The sequence below is a fragment of the Gorilla gorilla genome, chromosome 1 (assembly GCF_029281585.2).
Source record: "Gorilla gorilla gorilla isolate KB3781 chromosome 1, NHGRI_mGorGor1-v2.1_pri, whole genome shotgun sequence".
NCBI classification, from domain to species: Eukaryota; Metazoa; Chordata; class Mammalia; order Primates; family Hominidae; genus Gorilla; species Gorilla gorilla.
This window is the reverse complement of record NC_073224.2, coordinates 217,063,290-217,079,894: the sequence shown is the minus strand read 5'-3', so window position 1 is coordinate 217,079,894 and position 16,605 is coordinate 217,063,290. Positions and strand designations below refer to the sequence as shown.

Below are 16,605 nucleotides of genomic sequence, written 5' to 3'. Positions count from 1 at the left end.
GGCAGGAGAATCTCTTGAACCAGGGAGGCGGAGTTTGCAGAAAGCCGAGATTGCGCCACTGCACTCCAGCCTGGGCAACTCTCAAAAAAAAAATAAAAAATCTAAATGACTGCTGAGGCCACTCTCTCAGACCCTGGGATGTGCCGCTGGATAGGCCATTAGGCCATTTCCCTGGTGTTTGGACCTAACACCTGGGTTCTGCTGCCAGGTTCCCGCTCCCCTGCCCCTCGCTGCAGTGGCAGATACAAGAACTGCTTGATGGGGTTTCACCCTCGCCAGTTTGGGTTCCTCCAAGCAGGGGCTGCGGTTGGGGCAGATGCACGGGAGGCGCTCAGAAAGGGAGTGTTAAAATGGGAGGAGGGCAGAGGCTGGAGGACAGGCAGGGGTGCTGAGGGCTGCTTATGGGAGAGCAGAGTGGGTGTCTGTCTGAGTCTAATTCTGTATCTGGGTGAGGGTGAGGAGCTGGACATTCTGGGAACCAATTCTGGCCACACCACTGAGTGTTTGACAGGGAGCCTTGGCCCAGAACTCTGAGGCTGTCTGTAGCATAGGACCCCCACTGCACTCTGCTCCTTGCAAAGCCTTTAGGAAGCACCAGCGTGTAGAAAACCCTGAGTCTAGCCGGGTGCAGTGGTTGACACCTGTAATCCCAACACTTTAGGGGGCTGAGACGGAAGGATCACTTGAGGTCAGGAGTTCGAGACCAGCCTGGGCAACATGGCGAAACCCCATCTGTACTAAAAATACAAAAATTAGCCAGGCATGGTGGCGGGCACCTGTAATCCCAGCTACTCAGGAGGCTAAGGCAGGAGAATCACTTGAACCCTGGAGGCGGAGGTTGCAGTGAGCCAAGATGGCGCCACTGCACTCCGGCCTGGGTGACAGAGAGAGACCCTGTCTCAAAAAAAAAAAAAAAAAAAAAATTGAGTTCATCCCGTGAGCACTGGCATTCTCCTTTGCTGGAACCCTGGGGCCCTTCCCCAGTTCTGTCTTTCCACCTCTCCCGAGCTTTCCGTCACTCTGAGTCTTAGGCCCCACACATTGCTACCTCACCATGGGATCTTGGACCAACCCCCAGGCTGCCTCAGTCTTTCCATCTCTGCATTGGGTGCAGAGATTGCTGCATGCCAGCAATCCCTAAGGCCTCAGCTCATGATGTGACCCCTTCACAACCTTTGTGGGACTGACAAGGAACCTCCCCACCCTGGGAACCCGCCACTGGCCAGTTCTGCTCCCCGGGGTGGGGGCAGAGGGGACAGAAGCCAGGTACAGGAAGAGGGCCTCCTGCAGGAGCATGTGTCTTCCCTGCTCCTTCAGTTGGAGGCTCAGGGAGGATTCCTTAGACATTCGCTGTTCGTGGCATCCTCCTCCATCAGGGTCTTCCCGCCTCCCCGGAGAGCTCAGCTGTAGCCAGTGGGAAATGGGACAGATAATTGCAAGTTTAAATAAGGCCAAGTGAACACTCCCTCCCAGGTCCAGCACAGGGGACTCTCTGAGCTTTGAAGGGAGGAAGCCTCAAATGGCACTCAGAGTCCCAGCACTACCACTGCCTCCCTGGTGACCCCAGGCAAGTCACAGCCCCTCTCTGAACCTCAGTTTCCTCATCTGTGAAATGGGGACCACATGGCATCACCATGAAAAGTGGCTAGCACAGTGCCTGGTACGTTGAGCACCTAGTAGGTACTCAATAGCTGGAAATGAGGATTATGATTATTATCCCTGTTCAAATGCAGCGTCCCGCTCATCCCACCCCACTCCAGAGGTTTCTTTGGGAGCTGTTCTCAGTCGTGTTGGCCTCTAGGTGAATGAGGGGCAATGATGATTGTGGTACTAGCCTCCCCTGAGCTAGGCTGACTGTGCCAGGCCTTGTGCAAAGGGCATTGTGTCCATACCTATGAGTAGGTGTTATTTACCATTCCCATTTCCCAGATGAGGTCACTGAGGCTGCAGTCCTATGGTGGTTGGGGGGAGGAGAGGGCTAGCAGGGAAGGAGTTGGGAGCCCATCAGCCTGAGGGGACCACCCACCACACACCCCATCAGAGAAGCATCCTGTCCCAGTGGGATGCGAGCCAGCGTGGTGAGATGCTTGAGGTTCCGGGTCCAATTTGCCGTTTATAGGAAAAAATTTCTGATCCTGCTCCCAGCATCAGTAGGTCTGACTGCGCTGCCCCAGGCTGCTGCCATCACCACCAATACAGAATTCCTGGTGAGAAGGAACCCCAGTGTGGGGCTGGGGAGCTGATGAACTGACTGGGCAGGGCACTGGGCCCAGCTGTGGCCTGTGGTCCTGTGGCCTCCGGCTCTCATGTGAACCAGCGGAGTGGCACAGCCAGCAGCTTGGGAGGCTTCTGTTTGGCTCAGGAACAAGGGCGGGTCTGCCATGTTTGTGGGCTTAGCACAAGGCCATCTGACATAGCCTCTCCTTGTGCCTCAGGGAAGCTGTCTCCAGGTCACACTGGGCACCAATGGCCTTCATCCTCCACTTAGCAGCCCAGCATTGCAGGGCCTCAGGCCCAGTCCAAAACCAGACTAGGAAAGGGCATCAGACACACTCTGGAGGGCGAATTGGAGCCCAGACAAGGGGCATCTAACTCAAGCTGGGGAAGTGGGGGGTGGTCTGATTCCATGCTGCCACCTGAGCCCTTCCCGATGCCACTACCTGCATCAGCTCTCACCTGAGACTTTCGACTCCCAAAAGGCTCCTTGGGATCATGAAAGGAGTTTGGGTCACACAGCCCAGAAATCAAAGCCTGCCTCCCTCACTAACTTGCAGCCAGCTTGCAGGGATCTTGCCTGCTTACTTGTTCTCCCTGTGCCTTGGTTTACTTATCTGAAAAATGGGGGCAATGACCCATCCCTTGAAGGGTTTTGGAAAGCTTAGAGGAGCTCAGGTGCTATGCTGGGTGTCCATTGCATGGGACAGTGCCTGGCAGGTAGTAGGTGCTCAGTAAATGGTAGCTATGATGATAGAGATGCTAGGGGTGGAAGTAGCATTCCCTCACCTCCTGGTCCATGTCCTCCTTCCCACCACTGGCCCAGGGTGCCCCTCTTCCCCCTGTGTCTTCTCCACCTCAAAGGCTCTCTTGATTTTGAGCCCTGCTCCATGTCAAGGGCCCCACCAGCCCATTCCAGAAGCTGGCTCTTTAGTTGGCATTGCCTCTCAGGGTACCAGTGGGAAATGGTGGGAAAGAAATGGTCACTAATGATGAAGACATGGAAGCTCTGGTGAAGATGGTGATGGGAAATCACTGAGCAGCTCTCCTGAGAAACATCGACATGCGAGAAAATGCCCCAGCAGAGCCGTGACTGCTTAACTGCCTGAGATGCCAGGTGTGGTTGGCAAGAGAGCCCAGGGAGTCACACTGAGCAGAGATGGCACCCTGGGGTGTTCTGTCACTGCATCCACACTGCCGAGGGCTGCAGAGGCGGTCCTGGAGCCAAGCGTTACTGTGGGAGGGATGCAGGCATTCTGGAAACGTCTCCTCCGAGGCAGCAGCCTCTCTCAGAAAGAGCGAGGGCTTTGGAGCCATCAGACCTAAAGTGGAATCTCTTCTCTGCTCCTGACCAGCTGTGTGGCCTGGAGAAGCCCTCCATACCTCTCTGATCCTACAGTTTCCTCATCTGTAACATGGATCCTTTACACAAGAGAACACAGCAACAGCTGTCAGGCCACTTCTTCTGTGGTCCTCTGCTGTCTTAGGGATGAAGTCTTAGTCCTTCAACCTGGTATTCAAGACTCTTTGTGAGGCCAGGCACAGTGGCTCACACCTGTAATCCCAGCACTTTGGGAGGCCGAGGTGGGAGGATCACATGAGACCAAGAGTTCAAGACCAGCATGGGCAACATAGCTAGACCCCAGTCTCTACTAAATAAATAAATAAGCAAGCAAGCAGGGCATGGTGATCACACGTGTAGTCCCAGCTTCTCAGGAGGCTGAGGTGGGAGGATCAGTTGAGCCCTGGAGGTTGAGGCTGCAGTGAGTCACGCTGCCACTGCACTCTGGCCTAGGTAACAGAGAGAGATCCTGTCTCCATTAAAAAAAAAAAAAAAAAAAAAAAGACTCTTTGTGGTGTCTGGAGTTCTCTTTCTCCTAGGCCTTCCTTCTCCCTCCTGCAGGTTCTTGAAGGGGCCCTGATCATTCTCTCCTCCCGGCCTTTGTACAAGCTGTTCTTTCTGCCCGAGACACCTTTTCCCCTTCTCCTGGTGCTTCCTCTTTCCCTCCTCCTTTTGCCTTGCTGTCTCCTACTCAGTTTGGGGTTCAAGCCAGTTGCCACTCACTTGGGAAGTCTCCTCTAACCTCCAGGCAGGGTTAGGATTCCTCCTTTGCTGTGGGATCCCCCTTATAGACTGGGACCCCTTATGTCTGGGATCCCCCTTACAGACTGTAGGACAGGGGACTGTGGTAGGGGTGAGGCTGAACCTGGTTTAAGTTACCATTCACTGGCCCCTCTTTGGGGTGGGATGGGGCCCAGCCATGTCCATATCCATAATGTGATATGGACAACAGATTCACAGGCCAGATGGGGTCCTCGTGAAGCAGGCTATCTGAATGCAAAGGGAAGCCAGGTTCCAGGGCCACAGAACAGAGCCCAGGATGCCAGACTCAGCAAGGGCCCAATCCACAGGTAGAATGTGGAGCTTGGAAAGTGCTTGGGAACTAGTGGCAGGAGCCAAACAGGGCTTAGGGTTTGCTCCAAATCAGTAAATTTCTTCAAGTCAGTGATAGTATCTATTTTTGATTCTCCAATACTTTTTTCTTTTTCTTTTTTGAGACAGAGTCTCATTCACTCTGTCACCTAGGCTGGAATGCAGTGGCGAGATCTCAGCTCACTGCAACCTCTGCCTCCTGGGTTCAAGTTGATTCTCGTGCCTCAATCTCCCAAGTAGCTGGGATTGCAGACATGCACCACCACACCCAGCTAATTTTTGTATTTTTAGTAGGGACGGGGTTTTGTCATGTTGTTCAGGGTGGTCTGGAACTCCTGAGCTCCAGCGATTCACCCACCTCAGCCTCCCAAAGTGCTGGGATTACAGGCGTGAGCCACCGCATAGAGCCTGATTCTCCAGTACTCAGCATGGGCCTGGCACATAGTAGGTGTTCAACATATGCAGGCTGGCTGGATGGGAGGAGTGGATAGCAGATGTATAGATGTATAAATGAGTGATGTGAATGGATGGACAGGTAAATGAATGGGCGAGTGGATAGATGAATGGAAAGAAGAGAGGTAGGGAGGGAGGTTGCTTCAGAGGAAGGGAAAAAACCGAAGTGGGATGCTGGGCATAGGGGTGAGTGGATAAATTGGTGGTGTAAGGATAGACAGATGAATGTGGTAAATGAGAAAATGAGTAGATGAATAGATAGATCGGTGAGTGGAAGGCAAGATGGCAGAATGACTTCATAAATAGCTGCTTGGATTGGGTGATTCGACAAATAGATGGATGGATGGATAGGTGAGTGTGTGGGTGGGTGGAATGCTGGGTAAGTGAATGGATGGGTACACGGGCGGGCAGATGGATAAGCGTATAGATGTGTGCGGATGGGTAAATAGGTAGGTGGGTGAGTGAGCAGATGTCAAGATAGTTTATGGATGATTGCAAGGATTGGATGGTTGGAAAGATAGATGGATGAGTGGGCGTATGGGTCAATGGGTGAATGAATAAACAGTAAATTTCATGTAGCTAAATGCCTGACACCCTGCCCAGAAGCAGAGGGGTGGTCTGGGTTCTGGGATTTGAGTTAATTGTCCTTCACTGGGGGAAACCAGTGCCAATTAGGCAAATACATCAAGTCCCAGCAGGTCCTGCAGCAGGCTTGCTAATTGACTCCAACCCAAGAGACCCCAGCTTGGACTTACAGTGGCCTGTGTCTTATTGATTTGTAATTTATACTCCATTCACATGCAGAGGGATTTGAGGTGACTTATAAGATTAAACCTGCATGCAACAGTACAGTTAGAAATAAAGTGAGACAGCTAAGAGGCCACATAGCAAAGTGATTAAAAGAGTACCTGGTTCAGCTCCTGGATCTGCCGTGTACTCGCTGTGTGATGTTGGGCAGGTTACTTAACCTCTCTGAAGGTTATTTCCCCCATCTGCAGGAAGGAAGGGATGAAGGGAGGTTGGTTCAGTAGGAATATGAATGGATACATATGTGAGATACTAGTGGATGAACAGGTGGTAGAATACTGGGTGAGTGGAGTGGGACAGATGGATAGGGTGACAGGGTGGGTAGGTGGATGGATAGATGGGTGGGTAAGTGGTGACAATAATCAATTATCGCATGGGGCATTGTGAGCATCAAAACAGATAATATGTGTGACAGCTCAGCTCAATAAGTACTTTGGATTATCTACTGTGTGGAGCCATCTTGATACCAGCGACTGCATTTCCTGGAGGAACAGCTCAGACACCCAGACTGATGATGTCAGCAGGAAAGAGCATTTAAGGTCTGGGTGGGCCTGGGTGATCAGGAGTAAGGTGGTTTTAATAGAGAGGCTGGTGGCTACCACAGTGAACGAGACTCGGCCCTGCCTACAAGGCACTTAGAGTCCAGTTGAGGGACAGAGAAGTAAAAGAAAGTTGCAGGACAAGGTGACAAGTATAATGATGGGAGACACATATAGGACTCTGGGAGCCCCAGTGCCAGGGTCATTAGGGAAGCCTTCTCAGAGGAGAAGACATTTGAGATGGGTCTTAATGAACATGTCTGAGTGTCCTAGGCAGGCCAGGAGGGCGAGGGACATGGCAGGGAGAAGGAACAGCACCTCGAGTGCCAACTGTGGAGTGAGGCTGTGTCCAGTGGGCAGAGGGGAGAGGCACACAATTTAGAACCACTCAGAAGGGGTGCAGCTATAAGCAACTGGGGTCCCCAGGCCCCCTGCCTTCATTAGCCAGCCTGAGGGTATCTCAGCTCTGCCGCGTCTTGCAAGTGACTGCCTCTCTGAGCTTTCCTCCCTTCTTCTGTAAAATGGCCCTGACGATTGGTCCTCCCTCAGTGGGTCCCGTTAGGATCTCAGGAGATGAGTATTAACGTGGCAGGCATTGTTCCATGCACACGGTAGCTGCCCAGTAATGCCAGCTGCCATGATGATACTTCTTTACCTGCTGAATAGATGTGAAAACTGTGGGTTCATTTAAGTAAAAAGGCTTTAAAAATTAAAAAATCACTGGGCAAATGCTGGCTGTGAGATGCAGCCTGGTGTGTTGGGAAGGCTTGAGGGCGACTGGCCTGGGTTCAGTTTCTGATTCACTATGTGGCCTTGGTCAAGTCACCTAAAATGGGACCAGTAGCAGGCGTCCCTCAGGGTTGTCATGGGAACTAAAGGAGCGCTTAATGTGTCCAGGGCTGTTCCCGTCCCTGCCTCCCTTCTTTCCCTTCCCCAGCAAGCCCTGGTGTTCATTTACCACCCACCCCACCCCCAGCAACCCCGTCCCAGACCCCCATCCATCATCCTGTCCTTTGCCGAGGTTAAGTGGGTCCCCAAGCAGCGAATCCAAACTCTCCCAAAGCCGTGGCTGCACAATGTGGCCCGCTGTTAGTGAGCAGCCAGGCTGGCCCGGAGGATTGGGTTTCAGCCGGGGCGGCCGGCGCTGGCGGATGCCCAGGCCAGCGGCAGGCAGGCAGGGGACAGAGCAGAGGAGCTGGCGTCACAGGGACTCCTCCGCCTGGGCCTGAGAAAACAAGAGCAGGCTCCAAGCAGGCAACCGAGGCAGAGAAGGGCCTCTGAGTGGTGGGAGGACGAGAAGGGGTGTGTGCTATGAGAGTCCTCGGGCAGAAGGATTTTACATTAGCCGGGTTCTCTTTCCTCGAGACTGAGGGCTGAGCAGGGGGCCGAAGCAGAAAAACAACATGCTGCTAGTTGGTAGATTTCACTTTAGAAAATCTGCATTCTTCTAGGAGCTAGTCAGGGGCTTCTCTGGCATCTCCACCTCTTGCCTTGCTTTGGGCCAGTGAACCCAAGGCCATCCTGGGCTCCCATTCTCATGATGTTTATAGAGGAGAGGGCTCAGGAAACTCAGTCAGGCTGGCCTGGGTTCAAATCTCAGCTTGGCTTCGTTCTGGCTATAGGACTTGGGGCAGATCTCTGAGCCTCTGCAGTCTCAGTTTCGTCATCTGTACAATGGGATAAAGGTATGGGCCTTACAGGGCGTGCAGAGGGTTTAGCTCAGAGCCTGGCAACGACAGCACTGGTAGATGAAAGCAGTGATTCTTCCTTCCCTTTCCTGAGGCAGCATAGTCTAGTGGCTTCTGGGATCAGACCAAAGGGATCAAATTTTACCCTGCCCCTTACTGGCCTTGTGGCCTTTTGGAAGTCCTTGATCTCTCTGAGCCTTGGTTTCCCCATAAGTTTGCTCTGGGATGTAAATGAGACAATATCGATGAAGTGCCTGCCCCTAGGTGGCCTCCACCACCTTTCCCTATGGCTCTGTATGGTCCAGCCTTTGCATACTGTAAAAACCTTTGGCTCCCAGTACCTCCTTTGATCCTCAAAACAATGCAGTGAAGTATACAGAGCAAGGATTTTGTCATCTCCATTTTACAGATGAGGAAACAGAGGCTCAGAGAGGTGAAGTGACTCTTCCAAGCTTGTCAGTGTCCTTGTCTTCTCCTGGAATTTCTAACTTGGACCATGAAAAGAGTGCTGTGACCGTGGACAGTCCGGGTCAGGCCTCCAGGCTGTGAATGGCATCTTACCAGGCCATGAGATCCCAGCCAGGCCTAGCTTCAGGCCACCTCAGCCCCACCAGCCCCAGACAGGGTGCAACAGGAACCGCTGGGAAGAGCCTGGGCTGGTATCTGCTGCATGGGTCTCACACCAGGCTGATTTGCTGCCTAGGCTACAGGCCACTGGTCAGTCTGTAGGCGAAGACCCGTGGGTGCAGCTGCGGGGTGTCTGTTCATCTTCAGCTTCAACCCTTCCCCCAGCTGGCCCCCAATTCTAGCCTAATTTCCTCTGCCAAGACCACTCTGTGACCTAGTGGTTCTCAGAGCGGACCACATCACTACCCTCTTCAAGAATCTTCCATAGCTCCCTGCTGCTTATGGGAGAAGACCCAACCTCCTTAGCCCCACATTTGAGAGGCCCTCCACATTCTGGCACCCTGTCCTGTGCTACCATCTCCTTCTGTGAAGCATTTTGCTCCCACTACATGGGACGGACACTCCAGCATGGCGCAGTGGCTAAGGACATGGGCTTTGGTGCAAGGCAGACCCGGCTCCATCGCTTCCTGGCCATGGAAACCTTGAACAACCTCTCCAAACTTTGATTTCTCCATCTGTAAAGGGAGATCCTAAAGTACTTACTTCACAAATAGTTAACGATGAAATGGGATAATGAGTGCTAAGCGCTTGGCCTACAGCCCACCACTGAGAGCCAGTCATCAGTTTTACGATTGCCCAGCCTTCCCCGATGTCTTACACTTCTGTGCCTTTGATTCTGCTGGGCCCTGTATGTGGCGTGCCCTTCCCTCTCCTCCCAGCTCACATGCCACCTCCTCTGAGATGCCTTTCCAAATTTCCTGCTCAAAGCTACTCCCTTCTTCCTCTGGGTTTCCTGGCTCCTGGCCGGGACCAGCCGTCTCACTCCGCCTCTCCCTGCAGTAAGTTCACACGTCGGGCACTAGTCTGGGAGCTTTTTGAGGGAAGGGCCTGCTGATCTGCCTCTGTGTCTCCAGTGCCTGGCTCAGGGCCTGGCACACATCGGGTGGAGGAGATGTTCATTGAATGACCATGACTTTGTTACTTAACCCAGCCAGAGCAGGAGGAGTCAGGACAGCTGCCAGGAAGAAGGAAGAAGGAGGCTTTGAGCTCAGTTTTGGAAGAGAAGTTAGCCAGGCTAACAAAGCAAGAAGGGCCAGGCGTTCCAGGCAGAAAAATCTAGGAAGGTCAAGTCGCCAGTGTTCAGGGAGGTAAAGTGACTTCTGCAAGCAGGAGGAAATTTTGGATGGCTGGATACGAGAGACACGGAAGACGGTGGCTGGAAGGTAATTAGCTGGCCTGCTTGGCAGGGGCCTCGAGTACCTTGTTAAGAGCTAGGACTTGATCCTTCAGGCAGCAGGAGCTCTGAAGGGCGATCACACATGGACTTTAGGAACATCACCCAGCTGCTGTGTGGAGGTTGGATGCATGTGCTAGTGCCAGGCCTAGTTCTCAGTGTTGAGGGTACAGCGGTGAACAAGGTGGATGCAGACCTCCCCTACATGTGGGCCCTGGGAGACATCAGAAGAACAGGACTTACCTACATGGTGTCATTTAATTCTCACAATGACCCATTTTACAGATGTGGAAACTGAGGCCCAGAGAGCAGAACTGGCATTCCTGCAATTATACACTAGAGTGCCAGAGCCAAGATTCTGGCCTGGGCAGTCTATGTCCCACTCTCCTGCTGCCCTCCTCCTGCCCCTTGCTATTCTCACACAGGCCCATGCAGAGAGAGAAGATAAATGCACACACACAAGCCCTGACGACTTTGTTGTTTTGTGTTGTCTGTTTTTTAAGGCTATGGCCATGGCATCTTAAAAATAACACAGTTGTGAAAATAGATGGATGTGGGTTCCAGTCCTAGCCCTGCCTGTGTGCACTTATGCAGGTTGGTTCTCCTGTCTGGCCTCAGTTTCCTCGTCTGTGAAATGGGGTTAATAATAGTATATACTTCTGGAGGTTGCGCCTGAAATGGCATTTAGAGGGCCCTGGCCAGCGCTTGGCACGTATAGGTGCTTAATGAAAGTTTCTTCTTCATGACTTTGGAACACTCACATACTGTCATTAGTGCAGACAAACAGCATCTGTGGTCCTAGAGAATTATAGCCCACAAGGGGATCAGACAGAGCTGGCTAGGGGTGGATCGGAGAATAGGGGGCAACCACCCGCTCCAGCCTGAGAGCAGGCAGCCCCCCTGCAGCCACCTCCTTTCAGCCCAACGCTAACGACTTCAGTGTGTCTCCCCTTTAAGTTCAAATATTTCTGAAATGTACACTGCTCATTCACACATAGCCAGAGGGGCCATCGGGCCTCCCCAGCCCGGCAGTCAGGGCCTCCTGATTGCTTTCTTCTGTGCAGCCTCCAGGAAGGAGAGGGGGTGTGGGTACGGTAGGGATAGAGCCAAAGTCACTCCCATGGCTGGGCCCCCGTTTTCACACTGAGGAAGATGCTCTGGGCTGGTGGCCCTAGTTCCAGCTTTTGCCTGGATGCTAAGAATCTGTGTAGCCTCTTTCTTCATCTATCCATTGGGATTTTTTTAAATGGGCACTAAGAGCAGCCAAGGTCTGGGAACCGGACATTTCAATAGGGTGGGAGGGCCTAAGGGCAGGTGAAATGGCACAGTTGGCAGAGTGGGAAGTGGGTGGTGCCAGCGAGGCTGGCAAGGATGTGGGGAGACAGGGATGATCCAGCAGAGGGGCCTCAGAGAGCTGCTAACCGTTCATGGCCCTGGCCTGTGCTACCTGGGCAGCCCCTGCTTAACCTCTCCAGGCTCAGCTCTTAGCTCCCACCACTTCCAGCCCCACCCTTCAGCCAGCACTTGATTCCCACAAACCCCGCTGTGGCTCAGCTCACCTCCTGGCCTTTGCCTCTGCTTCCCCTCTGCCTAGCGTGCCCCTCCCACTCCACATCAGTCACTCCCCACTCACCCAGTCTTTAAGCCTCCATGCAGGCATCACGTTCTCCTGGAAGCCATCCCTAAATTTGGCATTTTATTCCCCTCCTTCCATATTCATTTCCTGTAACCTGCAATAAACCATGCACATCCTCATTGTGATCTTAGCCACATAGTGTGGTGATTAATTATCTGTGTACAGTGACAACAGCTTCCCCTGCATGAGAGATTGTCACCGTCACAGTGGGGATGGAGATAGAAACATTTCCAGAGCTTCAGAGGCAGCTCGAGGGAGCCCAGCAGCTCCCAAAGTATGGGAAGTGAAATGATGTTCCATACTTTGCAGACAAACATTTTTAATTGTAGTAGTCTGTGTTTATTTTCCTTCCTGTTATGGCAAGAGATATTGGTTTTCCATTTATAATCATGATTACGCTTTTTCCTCTTTAAGATGCATTTAAGAAAGAAAAGGAGTCAAGTGGAAGAAAAAGTAGTAACTAAATAATTGTACAGATTGTAGCTGGAAATGGCTAAAGTCATTAATGTTGTCTGTATGAAAGGCTCAAGCCTGGGCAACCCTAGTGGAGCAGAACACTGGCGTATGCTCAAGCCTTGCAGATGGGGAGAGGAGGCCCGTGTGCCAAGCCCTGTGCTAGGTCTTAGGGATCCCAGGACCAGGACCCAGCACCACCTCTCAGGGGACCACAGAGCTTTGGGAGATGATAGCAAATAGGGGTAGTTACCACCCAGAATATCTTCAAGTGCCGGGATATCTTGAAGCACCCGTGGCTGCAGAGCTTTGGGGCAGAATGGATTTAAGAGGACTTGCTAGAGGAGGTGACCTGAGTTGAGACTTCACAGATGAACATTAGGGCAGGCAAAGAAGATGTAGAGGTGAGAAGGTCAGAAGGAACAGTATGTGTGAGGTACAAGGGTGAGAAAACACCACATTGTCTGTGCGGAGTGAGACGGCCAGTCTCTCCACCTACTCATAGCTAACTGGAGTGCAGCTTGAGGGTGGAATAGATGTGTGATCTTGGGCAAGTTCCTGAGGCTTTGGAAGCCTCAACTTTCTCATCTATGAAATGGGACAGTATCAAGTACCTCTTGGCATTGTTGTGAGAATGTTGGTGAGAGATTCTGGCTCCTAATAGGGTCTCAGCAGATGTGAGTTCTCTCCCTTTGTAGATTTTTGGGATTGGAGGGGAGACGTCTGGTGTGTTACAGGGTGGAAAAAGGATGTGATGGTGGTGGAAACAGAGCTTGGTTTCCTGAACCCACTAAGTTCTTGAGGCAATAACTATTAACTCCAGATTCCCCAGAGAACAGAATTTGACTTTTGTGCTTAGTTTGAGAGGAACAAAGAGGAAACTCAGGGCACCCCAGGGAAAGCAGCATCAGATGGACTGGGACGGGCTCCATGGAGGCTATAGCCACGGAGCAAGAGACTGATGCTTGTCAGATGTTGGCAGGCATATCTGGGAGGTGGGGGAGGCCAGGCAGACTAAGTTGGAGCCTCTTGGGCCTGCCTTTGCTTTCAGGGGCACCTAATAAGCCCAAAGGAGGAAGCAGTATGTGCAGGCACTGGGTGGGCCAAAAAGCACTGCACACCATCTAAAAACAGCAGCTGTTGTTACTAAGTGAGGATCTACTTTGTGCTGGGCTCCAAGCTGCTATACTTCCAGACTCGGAAGGTATTTTGGCCATTTTCCAGATGAGGAAACTGAGGTTTAACAAGAGGTAGAACAAATAAAGGTCCATTTGTTTGTTTGTTTGTTTTGTTTTGTTTTGTTTTGTTTTGTTTTGTTTTTTAGACAGAGTCTTGCTCTGTCGCCCAGGCTGGCGTGCAATGGTGCAATCTCAGCTCACTGCAACCTCTGCCTCCTGGGTTCAAGCAATTTTCATGCCTCAGCCTCCGGGGTAGCTGGGATTACAGGTGTGCATCACCATGCCTGACTAATTTTTGTATTTTTAGTAGAGACGGGGTTTGACCATGTTGGCCAGGCTGGTCTCGAACTCCTGACCTCAAGTGATCTGCCCGCCTCAAAAGGTCCATTTGTAATAGTCTGTGTTTATTTTCCTTCCTTTTATGGCAAGTGATATTGGTTACCAGGCAAGGAAGGGACAGAACTGGTATTAGAATCCAGATCTCTGTTACCTCCAGAGCTCAGGTCTGTCTGCTCTGCTCATCTGCTCATTTGCCTTTGTGCAGAGGTAGAGGGAGGTGTTAAAATTGAAAAGCAAAAGACCAGGTTGGGGAGAGAGCATGCTTGTGCTGCCTCCTGCCACAACCCAGAGGGGTGACAGGTTTCCCAGAGCCAGGCCTCCAGGCAAAGCCAGGAGTGGCACAGGAGAAGGGAGCAGAGGAGATGCCGGCCCTCTACCTCCTCCCAAGGGGATCTGCAAACTTCATGTCCTTTGCGTTCCCTTTGTGTCTGCAACCCAGCCAGCCCATTTACTTCCAGTCCTTCTGAGATCCTCCCACTGCTTTGGGCCACTGCTTTGGGCCAGGAGAGGTAGAAGACACAGGGGGACAGTGGGCCCCCCCACCCTAAGCTTCTTGGGAGCCCAGAGTGTGAGCACCAACTTTTAGTGTGTGACTTGGGCAAGCCATTTGCCCTCCTTGAGCCCAAGTTTCCACCTGTACGATGAGGATGTCAGTTCTTGGCCCCTCCTTCTCTGGGCCATGGAATCCTCTAGTGTTTGGCCTCTGGGTCAGCCCAGGAATCTAGCCAAGGGATGGGGCCACCTGCTTGGCGGGCTTGCCTCCCCTGCCCGACCCTCTTCTTGTCCCAAGCAGAGTCTCTCCTCTGCCTTGTTCGACACAGCTCCCAGCAGCTGTTCCCTGGGCCCAGGCAGAGAGCCCGGCTTGGCGCGTCTCTGGCTGAGGCCAATGAGAGAAAACAGGTTAAAAGTTCAGCCCTTGTTCTCTCCAGGAAGAAAAATCTGTAGCATTCGGAGTGTGAAAAGGAACCTTTTTTTCAGCTCCAAAGCTGCATAATAGAACTTCCCTCCAATTTGCCATCAAAAAGATGCCCTTGGCACTGGCTCTACCGTCCCTGGCACCCTTACCCCACACCCCCTCCCTGTGCCAGCCCCCGGTGCAAAGGGACACAGTGACCACAGGCAGTCATGGGGATGCCAGTGCACAGGGACACAAGCCACAGGCAGTTGTGGGGACACTTCTGCATCCTCTCTTGTCAGCTCATGGGTCTGACTGGGGTCACCTCTGACCAAATGCTTCCTCCTGTCCCCACCCTTTATCCCCTCCACCCCTGCCATAGTTCAAGCCCTAATTATCTGCCATTTGGACCTTCTCAGCTGCCTAGACACTGGGCACACAGCCCCAATCTCCTGGTCCTTGTCATTTAGCCCAGACCATCAAACTAATTGTTTCAAGTGCCTAAAAGTTTATAGGCTAGGAGGCAAGACACCTGCACTTCCCACTGTGTCACCAACTCCTATGCAATCTTTGGAAGCCCCTTCTCATCCCTGTGCTTCAGTTGCCCTGTCTCCGAAAGGAGGCGATTGGGCTGGACCAGTGATAGCATCTCAAATGGTTCGTATTTGTTTCCTGGAACACTGTGGCAAGAAGCATCATGTGGCCACAGTATGGGGATTGATGAGTGATGCCTGCCCTGGGCACAGAATTGGAGCATGGCAGCAAGCATACCTCTCACCCACTCTCACTGAGCGAGGTGGTGTCACTGTGACCTTCTAGGTCTCTCCCCCTACTCTCTCATAGCTATTTATATTCACACCTCATCTCCACTACCAGACCAGGAACTGCTCCATGGTAGGGTCTTGCTAGCCACGGTTTTCTCTCTCAGGGCGCCCAGTGCAGTGCCTGGTACATAATGGGCATCAGGATATTTTGTTGAATGAACGCTTGAAAGGGGTCCATTTAAATTCATTCGGTGTATTGCAATTCCATTCAGAAAGTGTTTGGAAGCCAGAGAGGCAAGGAAGGGGTAGAGGACAGGGGTCCTGAACCTGACCTGGGGAGAATGGGGGTCTCTAGGGCCATGTGGCTCTTCTTCCCCCTAGGCCACGTGGCTCCCTGCAGCTGCTGGAATCGGGGGAGGCAAGTGGGGCCCAGGATGGTCCAGGTGCTGACATGTCTCCTGAACCCCCACAGGCCATGTGACAGTTGGCCCCTACTGGGTGCAGTGCTTGCTCTCAACACTTCTCCACTCCCGGGACCCTGTCCTGGGGGCAGAGTTGCCTGAGCCCTGGGGGAGGGGCCCCAGTGATAGGAACATGATGGAAGACTCCAGGTTTCTAGAGAAAGGGAGAGTGTCCTGACAAGATGTGTGCGCCAGAGGAGCAACGAGGGGAAACTGAGGGGTCTCAGCTGGGACACAAGCACAGCCCCTCTAAGGCCCAAGTTCCAGTTTTTGAGAGTTTGATGCAAGCTGAAAAGCAAACAGATCCCAGAGTTTGATGTAAAATATCAAGGGTTTAGTGGCAGACCCTCAGAAACCCATCCAGTAGACTCCAGGTTTAGTGGATGTAAGACCCTCCTCGTCCAGAAAAGGAAGGGAAGGACAGTACCTAGGTTAGTGAGACTAGACTGGCCTAGAGGTAGAGCCTGACCATGATGTAAGGGTGGACTTGGCCTGGAGGGGCGGGGCCTAGAGGAGTGGCATCAGATGATTGGCTAGGCTGTGGGGGTAGGCGGGATAATGGAGTAGAGAGGCGGAGTCTAAACCGAGGGCAGTCTGGAGAGTTAGAGTCAGATGACTGGGGCAATGGAAGTAGGCGGGGCTTTCAGTAAAGAAGGATGAGGGCCCGGCCGTGAGGGTCTGGCCGGGCGCGGTGGCTCACGCCTGTAATCCCAGCACTTTGGGAGGGCGAGGCGGGCGGATCACGAGGTCAGGAGATCGAGACCGTCCTGGCTAACACGGTGAAACCCTGTCTCTACTAAAAATACAAAAAATTAGCCGGGCGTGGTTGGAGGCGCCTGTAGTCCCAGCTACTCGGGAGGCTGAGGCAGGAGAATGGCCTGAA

At 52.5% G+C, this 16,605-nt stretch overlaps 1 protein-coding gene across 7 annotated transcripts in view; it reads left to right on the top strand.

The window, feature by feature from the left end:
- EPHB2 (EPH receptor B2) overlaps positions 1-16,605 on the top strand; it is a 206,997-nt gene that overhangs the window by 55,078 nt on the left and 135,314 nt on the right. Inside the window, exon 1 of one of the 7 annotated variants that reach the window (XM_055355207.2) lies at positions 9,776-9,985. The exons of 5 other annotated variants lie outside the window; for them this stretch is intronic. In XM_055355207.2, coding sequence (XP_055211182.1) covers positions 9,946-9,985 — 40 coding nt within the window. In that variant the 5' untranslated portion in view covers positions 9,776-9,945. Of the gene's footprint in view, positions 1-9,775; positions 9,986-16,605 lie in introns of those variants that run through there. One more of the 7 variants, XM_055355154.2, reaches the window with a different exon arrangement.